The sequence below is a fragment of the Macaca thibetana genome, chromosome 3, assembly GCF_024542745.1.
Source record: "Macaca thibetana thibetana isolate TM-01 chromosome 3, ASM2454274v1, whole genome shotgun sequence".
Classification (NCBI taxonomy): domain Eukaryota; kingdom Metazoa; phylum Chordata; class Mammalia; order Primates; family Cercopithecidae; genus Macaca; species Macaca thibetana.
In genome coordinates this window covers 13,088,469-13,104,055 of record NC_065580.1, presented here as the reverse complement: position 1 = coordinate 13,104,055, position 15,587 = coordinate 13,088,469, and the positions used below count along the sequence as shown (strand labels likewise).

At 34.4% G+C, this 15,587-nt stretch overlaps 1 protein-coding gene across 1 annotated transcript; it reads left to right on the top strand.

Moving 5' to 3' along the window:
* The first annotated feature begins 11,768 nt into the window (after positions 1-11,768).
* On the top strand, positions 11,769-12,522 carry LOC126951011 (60S ribosomal protein L10-like). The gene has a single exon (XM_050784902.1). It carries the CDS (start codon positions 11,808-11,810, stop codon positions 12,450-12,452), a length of 645 nt encoding a protein of 214 aa, XP_050640859.1. The 5' UTR covers positions 11,769-11,807; the 3' UTR covers positions 12,453-12,522.
* Positions 12,523-15,587: the final 3,065 nt, after the last annotated feature.

Here is a 15,587-nt window from a genome sequence, read left to right as displayed (position 1 = left end):
ATATACCATGAATTTTCAGTAATATTTCTTTTCAACCATCTGAATGAAAATGATATGCAATTGGTTCATCTTCTGGACAAAAAATATGATTTGGTATTTACCAAATAAACACACTTGATCAAGCACATTTTGTTCACATTACATTAAACAATATTTCTTAATCAAATATCTTATAGCATAAGGTAGTGAACACTGTTAAATTAACGCATCCAAAAATAGTTTATGATTTAAATAATCTTTCAATCAATTATATTAAAATTTAGATAGACAAACAATTACTATGTTAATTAAAAAGTCATCTCTAATATAATTGTCAAATGTAAGATAGTGCCTACTTTTTTGCCTCATCCAACACCAAACATCAATACTATCAACAAGTTCCATTTTATTTTAGTATTTAACCTATAGAAATAAGAAAGGGTAAGTAATAACACGTTTTAGGCACAATGTCTACAATAGAAAATTCTCACCCATACCATATTTTTTTTCTTTTTGGATATTTGGAAAGGCTCCTAAGTACAATCTCAGTTATTCAAAATGTATCAATCATTTCTGTTTCTGTAAGTGGATTATGGTATCTTTATAATAAGTTTTATCTTAAATGTTATACCTTGTTTTATAATTTTTTAGTAGTTTACATATATTTAATAACTCCAGTTCATTGTTTCTCAAAGTATTTTCCTTGAAGTAGTCTTCGGTGGGATATGCTGACAGGAACAGTTTTAAAGTCAAACAACTTTGGGAAAGTGCATATTCTTTAGAAATTTTCATCGTTCATTTACATATTAAAGTGCCTCTGAACCCCTGCAGCAAGAAAACCTATGGCTTTTGCTTGTTTATAATCCCAGTTCCCCAAAGTCATTTGCTCACAGATTTAAAAATACTATTAGAATGTAACAGCATCCCACAGAGTAGTGTTCTGTGAAGCATTTTGGGGCAAACATTGATTTAAGCCAAGATTACTAGCAACTGAGTGGGTTTGCTTTTTGTTTGTTTGTTTGTTTGTTTTCATTGTAATGACTCTATTTTGGGATCCTTCATTCTGGATATTTTCCTGTCTTTTCATTCATTCCACACTGTCTCAAGGACTGTAGCATTACATAAATTTTTAGGATGAAAGACGGCTAGCCTTAAACATTTGTTGCTCTCATAAGATATTATTTTAGATATTTGATATCTTTGCATTTTCATAAAAATGTTAGAAGCAGCTTGACAATTTATTCAAAAAGCTCCTGAGATTTTCGTTGTGATGATACTTAATGTATGTATCAATTTAGGGAAAAATCAGTATCTTAACAACATTGTATTTACAAAAATTTGTATGTGGTGTAAGTCTTTACCACTCCAGGTCTTTTAAAATTCATCTCAACCTGTTTCATTGGTTTCAGTGAACAGTTCTGCATCTTTTGTAAGATTTATTTATAGGCAATTGATGTTTGTTGATGCTATTATCAATATTTTAAATTTATTTTGCAATTATTTATTGTTACTATATAGAAAACTGTTTATATTGTCTTTGTTTCCCGTAACCTAAAGTCACTTATCGGCTCTAGGAGCTATAATTTGTGTAGTTTTTTAGGGCTGCTATAACAACATACTACAAACTGAGTGACTTCAACAAGAAAAATTTATTGTCTCACAGTTTTGGGGGTAGAAGAAGTCTGATATTAAAAGGTGTTGGCAGGGCTGTGATCCCTCCAATATCATTAGGGAAGGATCTGTTCCAGGCCTTTCTCTTAGTATCTGGTAGCTTTTTGGGTTGTGGCTGTGTAACTAAAACTTCACATGATATTCTCACTGTGTCCAAATTTTCTGTTTTTATAAGGATACCAATCATATTGCATTAGGGGCTCAGCTTCCTTCCACAAAATACAGCTTCATCTTATCTAATTAATCTGCAATGAGTCTATTCTCCAATAAGTTCACATTTCGTGGTACTGGGAATTAAGTCTTCAACATAATTTTAGGAGACATAATTCAACTGATAACAATATTTCATATAGATTTTAAAAGATTGTCTCTCATATAAATATGCAATTTTCAAATAATGAGTTTTTCATTTTACTTTATAATTTACGTCTTGTATTTCTTTTTCTCATTGTATTGTGCCTGGCTATAATTTCCAGTACAATCTGGAATAGAAATGGTGAAAGTGCATTTAGTTGCCTTCTTCCCTGTCTTAGAGGAAGACATTCAATGTTTTCACATTATGTTGTACTTCAGTTGTGGGTTTTTAACATATACCCTATAACAGATTAAGGAAATGTCCTTCTATTCTTTATTTGCTAAGATCTTTTTAACGATTTGTGTCAGAATCTTCAAATGCCTATTCTTCATGTATTGCAAGGAGTATATGATATTTCTACATTGTCCTGTTATGCTGTTAATTTTCAACTGCTGAACCAACGTTGCATTCTAGGTAGGGTTTTTATATATGGCATTTAAATGATGTTGAATTTGATTTGCCAGTATGTACAGGATATGTGTACCTATGTTCAAAAAGATAATGATTCTATAATTTTTCTTATTTTTTAATGTTTTTGTCAGCCTTTAGTATCAGAATAATGAGGCATGTAGAATGACTTGGAAAGGGATCTGGCCTCTTCTGTTTTCTGAAAGAGTTTGTGTGAAATTGGTATGATTTCTTCCTTTAAATATTGATAGAGTTTGCCTTATAGCCAACTGGGCTGTAAGTTTGCTGGTGGAAAAGCTTTAATTAAAAGGTCAGTGTCTTTAACAGATATAAGAATATTCCAATTTTATATTTATTCCTATTTTCAGTTTGTTCAGTTTTGTAATTTAGGTAATTAGTCTTTCATTCAAGGTGACATGTTAATTGGAATAAAACACTTCATTGCTGCTCCTTACTTATCTTTTAGTGATGGGTGGATTTGTTGTAATGTTCTATTCTTTGTTCAAGCTTTTGAGAAATTGTATATCTATCTCTATTACTCTCTTTAATTCCTGATCAGTCTTACTAAATATTTATAAACTTTACTAAAATTCCAAAGAACAATTTTTGACATATTTTTTTCTCGATTGCTTTATCTGTTTCCTGATTCATTAATGTATTCCCTTATTTTTATTTATTTATTGTGATTATTTCATTTTTTAAATTTTTATATATTTTGGGGGTAAAAACGTAGATTTATTACATGCATATATTGTGTAATGGAGAAGCCTGGGCTTTTCGTGTACCCATCACTTGAATAGTGAACATTGTAGCCAATAGGTAACTTTTCAGCCATTACCCCCATTCCACCCAACCGCCTTTGTAGACTCAATTATCTATTATTCTACTATTTATGTCTGTGTACCCATTGTTTAGCTCTCACTTATAAGTGAGAATAGCTTTTTTTAAAATGTTTTCTGTTTCTGAGTCATTTTACTAAGAATAATGGCTTCCATTTCCATCCATGTTGCTGAAAAAGACCTGATTTCATTTATTTTTATGGCTTATCGATAGAATACTTTCTATAGTATACAGATACCACATTTTAAAAATCCAATCATCCACTGATGGGCAGTTAGTTTGATTCCACGACTGCTGTCGTGAATAGTACTGTGATAAACATATGGATGCAGGTGTCTTTTTGACAAAATAATTGATTTCCCTTTGAGTATATATGCCACGGTGTGATTGCTGGATGGAATGATAGTTCTACCATTAGTTCTTTGAGAAATCTCCAAACTGTTTTCCTTACAAATTGTACTAATTTGCATTCTCACCAACAGTATATAAATGTTCCCTTTTCTCTGCATCCTTGCCAATATCTGTTGTTTTTTGACTTATTAATAATTGTCATTCTCACTGGTGTAGGACAGTATCTCAGTGTGGTTTTAATTCGCATTTATCTGGTGATTAGGTATGTTCAGCCTTTTTTCATGTGTTTGTTGGCTGCTTCTATTTCTTCTTTTGAAAAAATTTCTGTTCACGTCCTTTGCCAGTTTGTAATGTGGTTATTTGTTTGTTTTCTTGTTAAACTATCTGAGCTCTTTTAGTAGATTCTGGATATTAGCCCTTTGTTGAATCCCATAGTTTGCAAGTATTTTCCCCATTCTGTAAGTTATCTGTTCATTTTGTTGATTGTTTTGCTGTGCAGAAGCTTTTAAATTTAATTAAGTCTCATTTGTCTATTTTTGTTTTTGTTGCATTTGCTTTTAAGGGGTTGGTCACAAATTCTTTACCTAGGCCAACATTCAGAAGAGTTTTTTTGTTTGTTTTTTTCTAATATTTTTATAGTTTCATGTCTTACCTTTAGGTCTTTAATCCATCTTGAGTAAATTTTTATATATGGTGAGAAGTATGAGTCCAGTTTTATTCTTCTGCATATGGCTAGCTAATATTCCCAGGACCATTTATTAAATATGGTGTCCTATTCAATAGAATTTTTATTTCAGTAACCAGTTATAGGGAGAAGTCCTGGAAATTATCACCAGACCAACTCAAAATTACAAAGCTTTTTTCTAGAGCTTATATACTTTCTAAACTATGTGTCTACGTGCAAGTGTGCATTCATCTAAAGACGTAAGTGATTAACTTATTTTAATTTATAACTAGGATCATAGTCCTGAAGACCTTCCTGGACCCACTGGAAGACCTACCGGAGCCTCAGTAAATTGACTTAATCTAAATGGGGACAGGTGCTGGAATGATTACCCTTATCTTATCTCCCGCTAAATCCTGGAAGTTTGGGGAGTTCCTTCAGACCCCCAATAAACTTGTTTGTGGAGGCCTGGGGAGTTTCTTCAGGACCCCAATAAAAGATATTTAATCCTAAATGGGTTCTGTTAAGAATTCCTTCATTATCTTGTATGTTTCAAGGCCCAGGAAAGGCCTAGGCAAACTCTTGGTGGACTTTTGTTGCATTCCAGCCCTTGTATAAGGGCACTGGTTCTTTCAACTTTTAATGTTTAGCTTAACCATTCAGTCAATGCTGAAACAGTTGTTTTGGAGGCCTGAGTTAGTAATACCACGCCTGCCACACTATTATAACTCGTGTGTATAAAAGAAACATAATTTAACTTTTGAAGGTTCATTTAAATATGGTTAGGTAATTAAAATAGAAAGAGGAGGGATAATATTAGATGGGAGGGTAAGGCAAGGTGTGCCAATTCCTTTAAAGAGGCGCCATGATGAGGGAAAGACCTATATTGCTGAGAATTCCTGTAGTCCATCCCCAGCTCCCTTTATCCTCTTTTCACCCACAGTGAAATTCAGCATTAAGGAAAGTAAACTTAACTGAAAACTTCTTGTTAATAAATTCCTAGAATCTTTGGCAGGAATTTCCTGGAAACAGCTTCAATAAGAACTACAGGTCTTTCTCCTGGATACTAACTGCCTAACGGTACAGCTTTCGTGTTCCTATAATATCATGAATATTACATCTCATTCTGTTTATTGTTCTGATTAGTCTTATGATTTGTCTGAAAATGTATCCTAGTTATTTAATTTTGATCATTTATACAATCATTTTAAAGCTAATTCTAATGCTAACCTTAAGACCCCAAATCTTAAAGAGTTCTTTCTGTGGAAGTGCCATATTTTTCTCCAATGCAATGGAAGAGGAAGCGATTCTCCTGTTTCTAGTTTCTTAACCATGTAAAGATAGTTCATTAATGCACCATCATCATCTGTGTCTCCTGATTTGACATTTATATCACATAATTATTCAACAATGGGACACAATTCAACCCATGTTTTCCCCAGTCACCTTCTCTGTACCTTCAATCTCCATATTGAGGGACCAGGCAGATCCCTCTTTGTCTTCCTTTCCATGAATTTTCTCACTCTCATCTCCTGTACACTTCAGATATCACTGGTCTGTTTTTAAGCTCAGTATTGAATTCCCTCCAAAATCTCTTTAAATGCATGACTAAGCAAATGCTTGTTCTCCCCTACTCCATTGTCCACTTCGTACACTCACACAACCCTTCCTGGAAACTTAATTTCTGAACTTCCTAGCACTACTCAATCTTTCACAGTGGCAATGTTTCACACCACTGCCATCTTTACAACACAATTTCTCTATTCTGGTCCTTGGCTCACAGAAAATTTATGGAAAGCAGTCATTGAGCTACCTCAGATGATCTTCATCTCTCTTTCAGATCCTCTCAGCCTCATCTCTTTTTTATTTCAGCCACTGCTGGAAAGAACAACTTTTGCTGGCTCTTGACAGCTTCACAACATAGGAGATCCTCACTTAATGCCCCAATCATTGATAATCTGTTTCTACCCCAGAGCTTTGTGTCTATGCTGCACAGGAATAAGTTCAGAGAAGTTAATGCCCTGCAGAATAAGTATTTGACCAACTGGGGATGGAAGCCTTGGGATAAATACTTCCTGTTTTCATTCTTGATAGTTGAATCAAATCTCTCTCCTTGTCTTATCCCCTCAAACTCCCTTCCACTCCCATTCTCCCAGAATCTCCGTATTCTCTGAAGCCAAGAATAAGATACCCATAGATTCATTTTCTCAAAGTCCAAACAATTCTTTGCCATTAATCAGTCATTTATATTTTATTGGAGACATAATAACCTATTATCCACAATATTTGTTAAAATCCTTCAACTCTGTGCTTCTCTCTTTAAAAGATAGCACCCCGTATACCTTCTTGAAGAACGCAGATGCACTCAGGACTAGCAACATAATTTCCAGGGCTACTGCAAAATAAGAAAACATAGGTTTTATTGTTTATAAATTAAGAATTTTTAAATGGTGACAGCAGAGCAATAAAGCAGGATCAGAAACTTCTCAATTGGAGCCTGTGAGATTGCACAGGTGAAACCAGTAATCATGCCCTTTAAAGGAGGCTCTATTTCTCCCTTAATGAATCATGCAAACTGCACATTAGTTTTGTTCTTTCTCTTTATTCTCTTCTGCTACTTCAAAATAAAAACGTTTATCTTTTTTGAAGTTATTCATATGTTTATAGATCTCATCTATTACTGCTTCCATTGACACCTCTGCCCGACTTTTATCATGGTTTTCATAGCCATTTTAATCTTCTCCATTTCAATAACTCTCTTATTATTTGCTACAGGAAAAGCAGAATATAGTTAGGCAAACATTTTATCACTATATATATATATATGTTGTCACTATATATATGTGTGTGTGTATATATATGATTATATATATGATAAGCACTAAGATACGTAGGCTTACAACATTATTACACTTTTTAAATTAGGGAGTGAACAAACATTTTGTTTAGGCAAAAAAGTCATCTCACATACTGACATCAAATTATTGGTAGTGGAATTCACTTTTGGAAAGTATCATGACAACAAACATGTTGTCACTATATATAGATATATATATTAGTTATATGTACCTTGGGAACACTATATATAACTATAAAACAGTAGTTATATATATGTTGGGAAAGTTAGTTAGCTTTTCTAAGGTAACTGCAGGATTTAAACCTTCGTGTGTGTGTGTGTGTGTGTGTGTGTGTGTGTATATATAGCCAACTGGATACATATATACATATGTATATATATGTATATATACGTATATGTAAACAGATATTTAAATAACATATATATATGTACATATATGTATATATGTACCCAGTTGGCTATATATATATATACACACACACACACATATATGAAGGTTTAAATCCTGCAGTTACCTTAGAAAAGCTAAGTAACTTTCCCAAGGTATATATAACTAGTGGCTAGGCGAGAAGGAATTTAAACTGTGACTTTCTGTCCTGCACTTTCAGTTACCATATGCTAATGCTGTTAGCATTAAGCTAGGCTCACTGGTCATATGTTTGAATAAGTCTTATTCTCTGCTTCAGGAATGCACTTTCTTATGTTTTACAGCAACTTACTGTCCAGGATCCCTGCTCTCATACCATCCCAGGTCAGTTTTCCATTTTTTATGTGGTTCTAATTTGGAGACTTTGAAATCCTTGAGGATAAATCTCATGCTTATTTCATCATTAAAGCCCCGCAGTTAACCAGAATGGCCAACACATTGTAACCGTCAAATACATGGTTCATTCATTGAATCTGGAATGAAGTTTTTACCGCAGTTACAATGGAGTGAATATTTTTAACATATTCTGTATTAGACTAAAAGTTTTTAATCAGAAGGAGAAAAAAACAGATATTTAAATAACTACAAAAATAACTATTTTGAAGGATAAGCACAAAGATATGTAGGCTTACAACATTATTACACTTTTTAAATTAGGGAGTGAACAAACACTTTGTTTAGGCAAAAAAGTCATCTCACATACTGACATCAAATTATTGGTAGTGGAATTCCCTTTGGAAAGTATCATGATCAATGATACTTTGACTGTTACAATGGGTTAGTAATGTCTGCAGATCATGTGATAACTTTTTAAACATTCATCTGGATAAAATGTCTTGTCAACATTTTAACTAAAAAACGCTGTGCATGTGGCTCACACTCGTAATCCCTGCACTTTGGGAGGCCAAGGCACGTGAATCAGTGGTCAGGATTTCCAGAGCAGCCTGAGCAACCTGGTGAAACCTCATCTCTACACACACACAGGAAAGTACAAACATTAGCCCAGTGTGGTGGCATGTGCCGGCGGTCCCAGATGAGGTGGGGGGATCACTTGAGCCCCAGAGGTGGAGGTTGCAGTGAGCCAAGATCATGCCACTGCATTTCAGTCTGGGCAGCTGTGAGACCCTATCCAAAAAAAAAAAAATTAACTAAGAGAAAAATACATGTAAGGACAAGAACACGAATAACTTTCCTCCCCTGATGGTTTGTATAAGACATAGCTTGAGTTCAAATAATGAAAAACCCATTGGAAAATACACCTTAATGTCAATAACTCAGTTTCTAGTACACAATGAAGACACTTAGACACTTTGCATCAGAAATATTTGCTCAGAACTAAAAGATGGAATATGAAAGGTAATTATAAACTAACATGGGAAAGCAGGATTCCTCAGGAAGAAAATGAACAGTAAGAAAAAAATTAAAATAAAAACTGCATTTTTCTCCTACACTTGTGTGAAAATAAAATGATCTTATAAAAGCTTAATTGTAATGGTAAGTCTGCATGTTGAATGTGTATAAGTTTAATTAATAAGTTCAATAAATTTGATCATATATATAGATTAGATGTTCTATATTCAAATTTGTAGTTTTAATACATTGAACTATGTTTCATACTAATAAAAATGCTTGAATAGTCTTTAGAGTAGCATTTTTAAGCAACAAATTAATGAGCTCAGAAACTCACAAAAATTATAAGAAAAGATATTAAGTTTTAAATTAATAAAAAATATAATTCAGAATCACAAAAGAAAACAGAATTGAACATTAGTGTCAAATGTGCAATATGAATAATAATAAAGTAAGAATAAGGGATTAACATCAGCATGGGGAAATATAATTTTGAATTAAGAGTTACATGAAGAAAATTAGATTGCTAAAATAGGAAAAAGTCTTCAATTGAAGAATATTATTTTTTCTAGATTGGTTGTCAGAAGAAATTAATTTCCACAGTAATCAACAAAACCACCAAATATAGGCTCAATTCTCTTTTGTCATTTCATACAGAAATTTCTTGTGTTTATATTTACTTCAGTTAAATCAGTTTACTTAAACAAAATATTTAATCCACAACACTATGAAAATAGCACAGTCTACTTTAAATGTAAAAGTTAAAATAGGTTAAAAGTAAAAGGATGGAGAAAAATACATCAGAATGCTAATTAAAGGTAAAATCTATACCATTTTCAGATAAAGAAGGACTTAGAATAAGTTTTATCAGAAATAAGGAGATCCATAAAATAATGAGAGAAAGGTCTATTATCCAGGAAAATATAAAAATCTTAAACCTTTATGCACCTAACAATGGAACATCAAAATACAAGGATCGGTACAGACAGAACTGAAATAAGACAAATAGACAAATCCACTCTTATAATTCTGTATTTTAGCACCTCTTTTTAATAATTGATAGACCACACAGGCAGAAAACCACTAAGGATATGATTGATCTGAAAAGCACTATCAATCACCTTGATCTAATTTACATTTAAAGAATACTCTACCCCATAATGCCAGAATACAAACTTTATCAAATTTAAAAGAGCAGAAATCATACAAAGTATACTCTGAGAACATAAGTGAATCCACAAGTAGTGGCCTTGCAAAATAGAAAGCAATAGGCCCATATTACATCATGACCTTTGAATTCCACCATTTAAGGAAAAAAATGATACTAACCCTCCAAAATCTCAACAAAAAATGGAAGCAGAGAGAACACTTTTTTTTTTTTTTTTTTTTTTTTTTTTGAGACGGAGTCACACTCTGTCGCCCAGGCTGGAGTGCTGTGGCCGGATCTCAGCTCACTGCAAGCTCCGCCTCCCGGGTTCCCGCCATTCTCCTGCCTCAGCCTCCCGAGTAGCTGGGACTACAGGCGCCCACCACTGCGCCCGGCTAGTTTTTTGTATTTTTTAGTAGAGACGGGGTTTCACCGTGTTAGCCAGGATGGTCTCGATCTCCTGACCTCGTGATCCACCCGCTCGGCCTCCCAAAGTGCTGGGATTACAGGCTTGAGCCACCGCGCCCGGCCCGTGAACACTTTTTAACTCATTTTATTAGGTCAGCACTATCTGAATAACAAAACCAGATTAAAGACATTACAAGAAAGAAAAATTAAACACCAATATCTCTCATCAACACAGATGCAACATACTTCCCCAAAATATTAGCAAATGTAATGGTATAATTCATAAAAATAATTTTATCACCAAGTGAAATTTGTTTCAGATATATAGGACTGGTTCATCATCCAAAAGTAAATTAAAATAATCCACCACATCAACAGGCTAATAAGAAATATGATAACAATATTATCAGATCAATTCATGTGAAAGAATCCTTTGACAAAAGCCAGTATTCATGCAAGATAAAACTTTCAACAAAGGAGGAGAATTTCCTAAACCTGATAAAGAATATCTACAAAAAACATACAGTTAATAGCATATGTAGTATTAAGAATCTGGACATTTTCCTCATGTTCAGGAACAGGGCAAAAATACCTTGTTTACTTCTATTCAAAACTCATACTGAAAGTCTATTTAATGATAAAATACAAGAAAAGGAATGAAAACATATAGATATTGAAAAAGAAATCGAACTTTAATTGTCCAGAGATGACAAGATTTCCTGTGCAGAAACTCCAAAGACCAACAAAAGAAGTGAAACTAATGTTCAAGTAAAGCAATGTCATAGGAATCAAGATAAATATACAAAGTCAGTTACTTTTTGATATACCAACAATGAAGTAATTTAAATTAAAGACAATAATACAAAATATAAATGTATCAGAAATATGAAATACTCCAGGATAAATCTAACACTATATATATAGGATCTATATGTAGGATATATCTACATGCACAAACTCTGATGACAGAAATCAAAGATCTAAATAAATGTAAAGATATTCTGTGTCATGGAATGGAAGACTCAATACTGCTAATATGTCAATTTTTTCCAAATCATTCTATTTATTCAACACAGTTACAGTCAAAATCATAAGAAGATATTTTGTGTATATCAAAAACTAATTCTAAAATATGCACTGAAAGGGGGAAAACCTACAATAGCCGAGAACATTTTGAAGGAAAAGAACGAATTTGGAGGCTCACACTGCCCAATTGTAAGACTTGCAATAAAGATACAGTAATCAAGAATGCATGGTATTGGTCAAAGAATAGACACATAGATCAACGGAATAGAACATAAAGCTCAAGCTCTTTCCCTTCGGCGCGCCACTGAAGATCCTGGTGTCGCCATGGGCCGCCGCCCCGCCCGTTGTTACCGGTATTGTAAGAACAAGCCGCACCCAAAGTCTCGCTTCTGCGGAGGTGTCCCTGATGCCAAGATTCGCATCTTTGACCTGGGGCGGAAGAAAGCAAAAGTGGATGAGTTTCCGCTCTGTGGCCACATGGTGTCAGATGAATATGAGCAGCTGTCCTCTGAAGCCCTGGAGGCTGCCCGAATTTGTGCCAATAAGTACATGGTAAAAAGTTGTGGCAAGGATGGCTTCCATATCCGGGTGCGGCTGCACTCCTTCCACGTCATCCGCATCAACAAGATGTTGTCCTGTGCTGGGGCTGACAGGCTCCAAACAGGCATGCGAGGTGCTTTTGGAAAGCCCCAGGGCACTGTGGCCAGGGTTCACATTGGCCAAGTTATCATGTCCATCCGCACCAAGCTGCAGAACAAGGAGCATGTGATTGAGGCCCTGCGCAGGGCCAAGTTCAAGTTTCCTGGCCGCCAGAAGATCCACATCTCAAAGAAGTGGGGCTTCACCAAGTTCAATGCTGATGAATTTGAAGACATGGAGGCTGAAAAGCGGCTCATCCCAGATGGCTGTGGGGTCAAGTACATCCCCAATCGTGGTCCTCTGGAGAGATGGCGGGCCCTGCACTCATGAGGGCTTCCAATATGCTGCCCCCACTTAATACCCACCAATAAATTCTACTTCCTGTCCAAAAAAAAAAAAAGTTCAAAAATACACCCTTACAAACAGTCGACTGATTTTTGGCAAAGAATCAAAGGCAATTCAATGGGCAAAGTTTTTTCAAGAAAATGTGCTCGAAAAATTAGACACGTCTATGCAATAATTGAACCTAAACACAGATATAACATTCTAAGTGCATTATAGACAAAACATTATTTTAAATGCATTATAGATCCAAATGTAAACTTAAAAATCAGAAAATTTCTGCAAGAAAATATAGAAGAAAGGTGATACTGGGTTTAGCTACGTATTTTAAAATAAAAGACCAAACATTTTTCATGAAAGAGAAAAGTCATAAGTTGAACTATGTTAAAAGTAAAATTTGCTTTGTGAAAGACACTGTTAAGATAATCAAAACAAAAGCCAAAGAATGAGGAAAATATTTGAAAGTCACCTGTCTGATAAAAGACTTGTATCCAAAATATACAAATAATGATTAAAACTCAACAGTAAGGAAACAAAAAGTACAACTTCCAATTTTAAAATAGGCAAAAGATCTGAACAGATCTGATCTTAAAATTTAGATATTGTTGAAAAAGAAGGAAACATCAAAAACGATTTATCAATTTTTTAGTAATTTTGTACACACAAGGAAATATTTTTGATAACTTTGAATTTCAAAGTGTATAATGACTGCTAGGTAAAAATAACCTGTGTTACTATTATAAAATAGATGACAAAGAACAGGTGAGGTGATTAAGAAAGATGCAAATGAGTTAAAGGTTTAGCTTCGTGATCTAAATTACCTGAGTTGGAAGTTTAACCTGGTAGTTTCTTGCTGTCTAAACCTTAACAAGTTACTTAGCCTCTCTGAAATACAGTTTCCTCACTTAAAACAGTGAATCTAAATAACTGTGTCTTACTGTTAGTAGAATAAAGGCATATAGAGAACTTAGAACAATGCCAAACACATGGCAAACACTCAATAAAAGTTGGCTATATACCTTATATGCGTTTCAAAATCAAAAGGTACTCAAGGTTATAATTTTTAAAAGGCACATCTTAACTGTATCTTCTGTCATCTAGTTGCCTTCTGTATTAGGCGTTTTTCGATCAAAGAAGCAAAACCAATGGGATATGGCTAAATATATATTTGTTGCGGGGGTCTGACCAACACAATTTTAGGATAAGGTCAAAGAGTCCTTGTGATGCTGTTGACTTTGTGACTGACAGTAGAGTTTTAAGTCTGTGAGACAGAAAGGAAAACAAATGTCAAGTGGCCATCAGCAAGGTCAACGTGGAAGCCACCTGCAGAAGCTGAAACTCACAAGGGGAAACTGAAACTCCTCTCAGTTTTCAAACCTCTAACTTTGATGATGTGAATGATCTGCAGAAGAAGCTGGAACCTTTCCTTCATCAAGGGGCTGAACACGCACCTGACCCAAGCGTCAGAGAGGCTGACTGGGGATCCAGGGAAAGGCGTAGCAGTGACAGTCCTGGCTGCTGCCTCACATCCACAAAAAGCGAGCCAGCAAATGGGGGACAATGGGGAAGAATGACAAGAGTCACTGATGACTGCACCCCAACCTTCCAAGCATTATAAAATGACTGCTGCTCTACTTCTACCCTCCAAATTTCACACTAAAATGTCTGTGGTGTCCCATCCTAACAAGAAACATGCAGAAAAAGGAATTCCGGGAAATATAATTCATCTTTGCCAAGAAGTCACAACTACAACATCACTGCCACACCACCTCTGGGGCAACAAAGCGTATTAGATTGTTTTTATACTTCTAGATACATTTTACGTTTGTACATATTATTTTAAAAATTTAGAACACTATTCTAAATGTACTTTCAGAGAAATAAATTGACTTTCAGAAATTGGACGTTGTTGTTACAAATAGCTTCAAATGAAGTTTGACATTTTACCATTTGGTTGGTTGGAGTTCAATAGTTTTGTCTGTTTGCTTACTTGCTTTTAATAAAAAGCACTGTAATGCCATATTATTGGAGTTCATGCCTATTACAAATTTGGGTGTTACCTTCACAAGTGAAGTATTAATTAGGTGCATATAAAAATTACAATTCTTTTTTTATACCACAAGTCTACAGATAATGTTCCTCTGTCCCTTAGATTGTAGTATACAACAGAGAAATCTGATTTCTGATTAAGATTTTTAGCTTATCTCATTATTCTGCATGGATTTTACTAATGTGCTCAGTTTACCCTGAAAATTTTAATTTTAATGAATTTTCTTTAAACTGCAGTGAGTACTTCGATCAGATTACAAATGAATATATTTTTCTATGATATTTAAAAATATGTCTCCTGTTCATGCACCTCTTTGCCACTTTATCTATACCTGTTTTGTTCTACTCCTGTTTCTACAGCAGCTTTCGACTTTTAAAAAATATTAGAACTTTCTTCAGATAACCTTTTGGTTAGCAGTAGATTATTTCAAGATGTTTTTCTGGGCCTTCTGAGTTAATGCCACAATTCTAGAAACACATTGGTGGGTAATTCCCTTTCCTTTGCTGTTTAGTATTTGTCTAAGGCCACACGTTAGCTGCTTTCTCTTTTCTTATGTTTAAAGTAAGATTTGTTCAACTTAAAAAGAGATGTCTATGTTCTCATTTTATGCCTACTTATGTGGTGGTCAAATCTGCCTCTGAAATGAAATGTTAACCAGCAGGTTGATGTATAAAATTAACAGTCCAAATACAGACTTTTATTTAGAGTAACTCCATGCACTTGTGGGTTTTCTTCCTCCCACTGCTAATTCCTGGCTTCCTGTTACTCTAGTCAAAATTCCTTCTGAATGTTCTGCCATTTATATCACTTTACTTTACAGAGAATTGCCTAAAAGACTTCCAGCCACTTCATTTAGCTATTTCATGGTATTGACAATCACTTCATGAATATACATACATGGAGGTGCAATAGGGCAGGATCAAGTAAGGATGAGAAGAATTCACGCTTTGCATATTTGCCTACTCATCCTCTGATGAGTTGTGGAGAGTGCATGCCCAGTTTTCTTATTTATACTTAAAATTTTCAACTCTTTCTGTCTCAGTGCTTCTAAATGTTATAAAACACTTCCATTA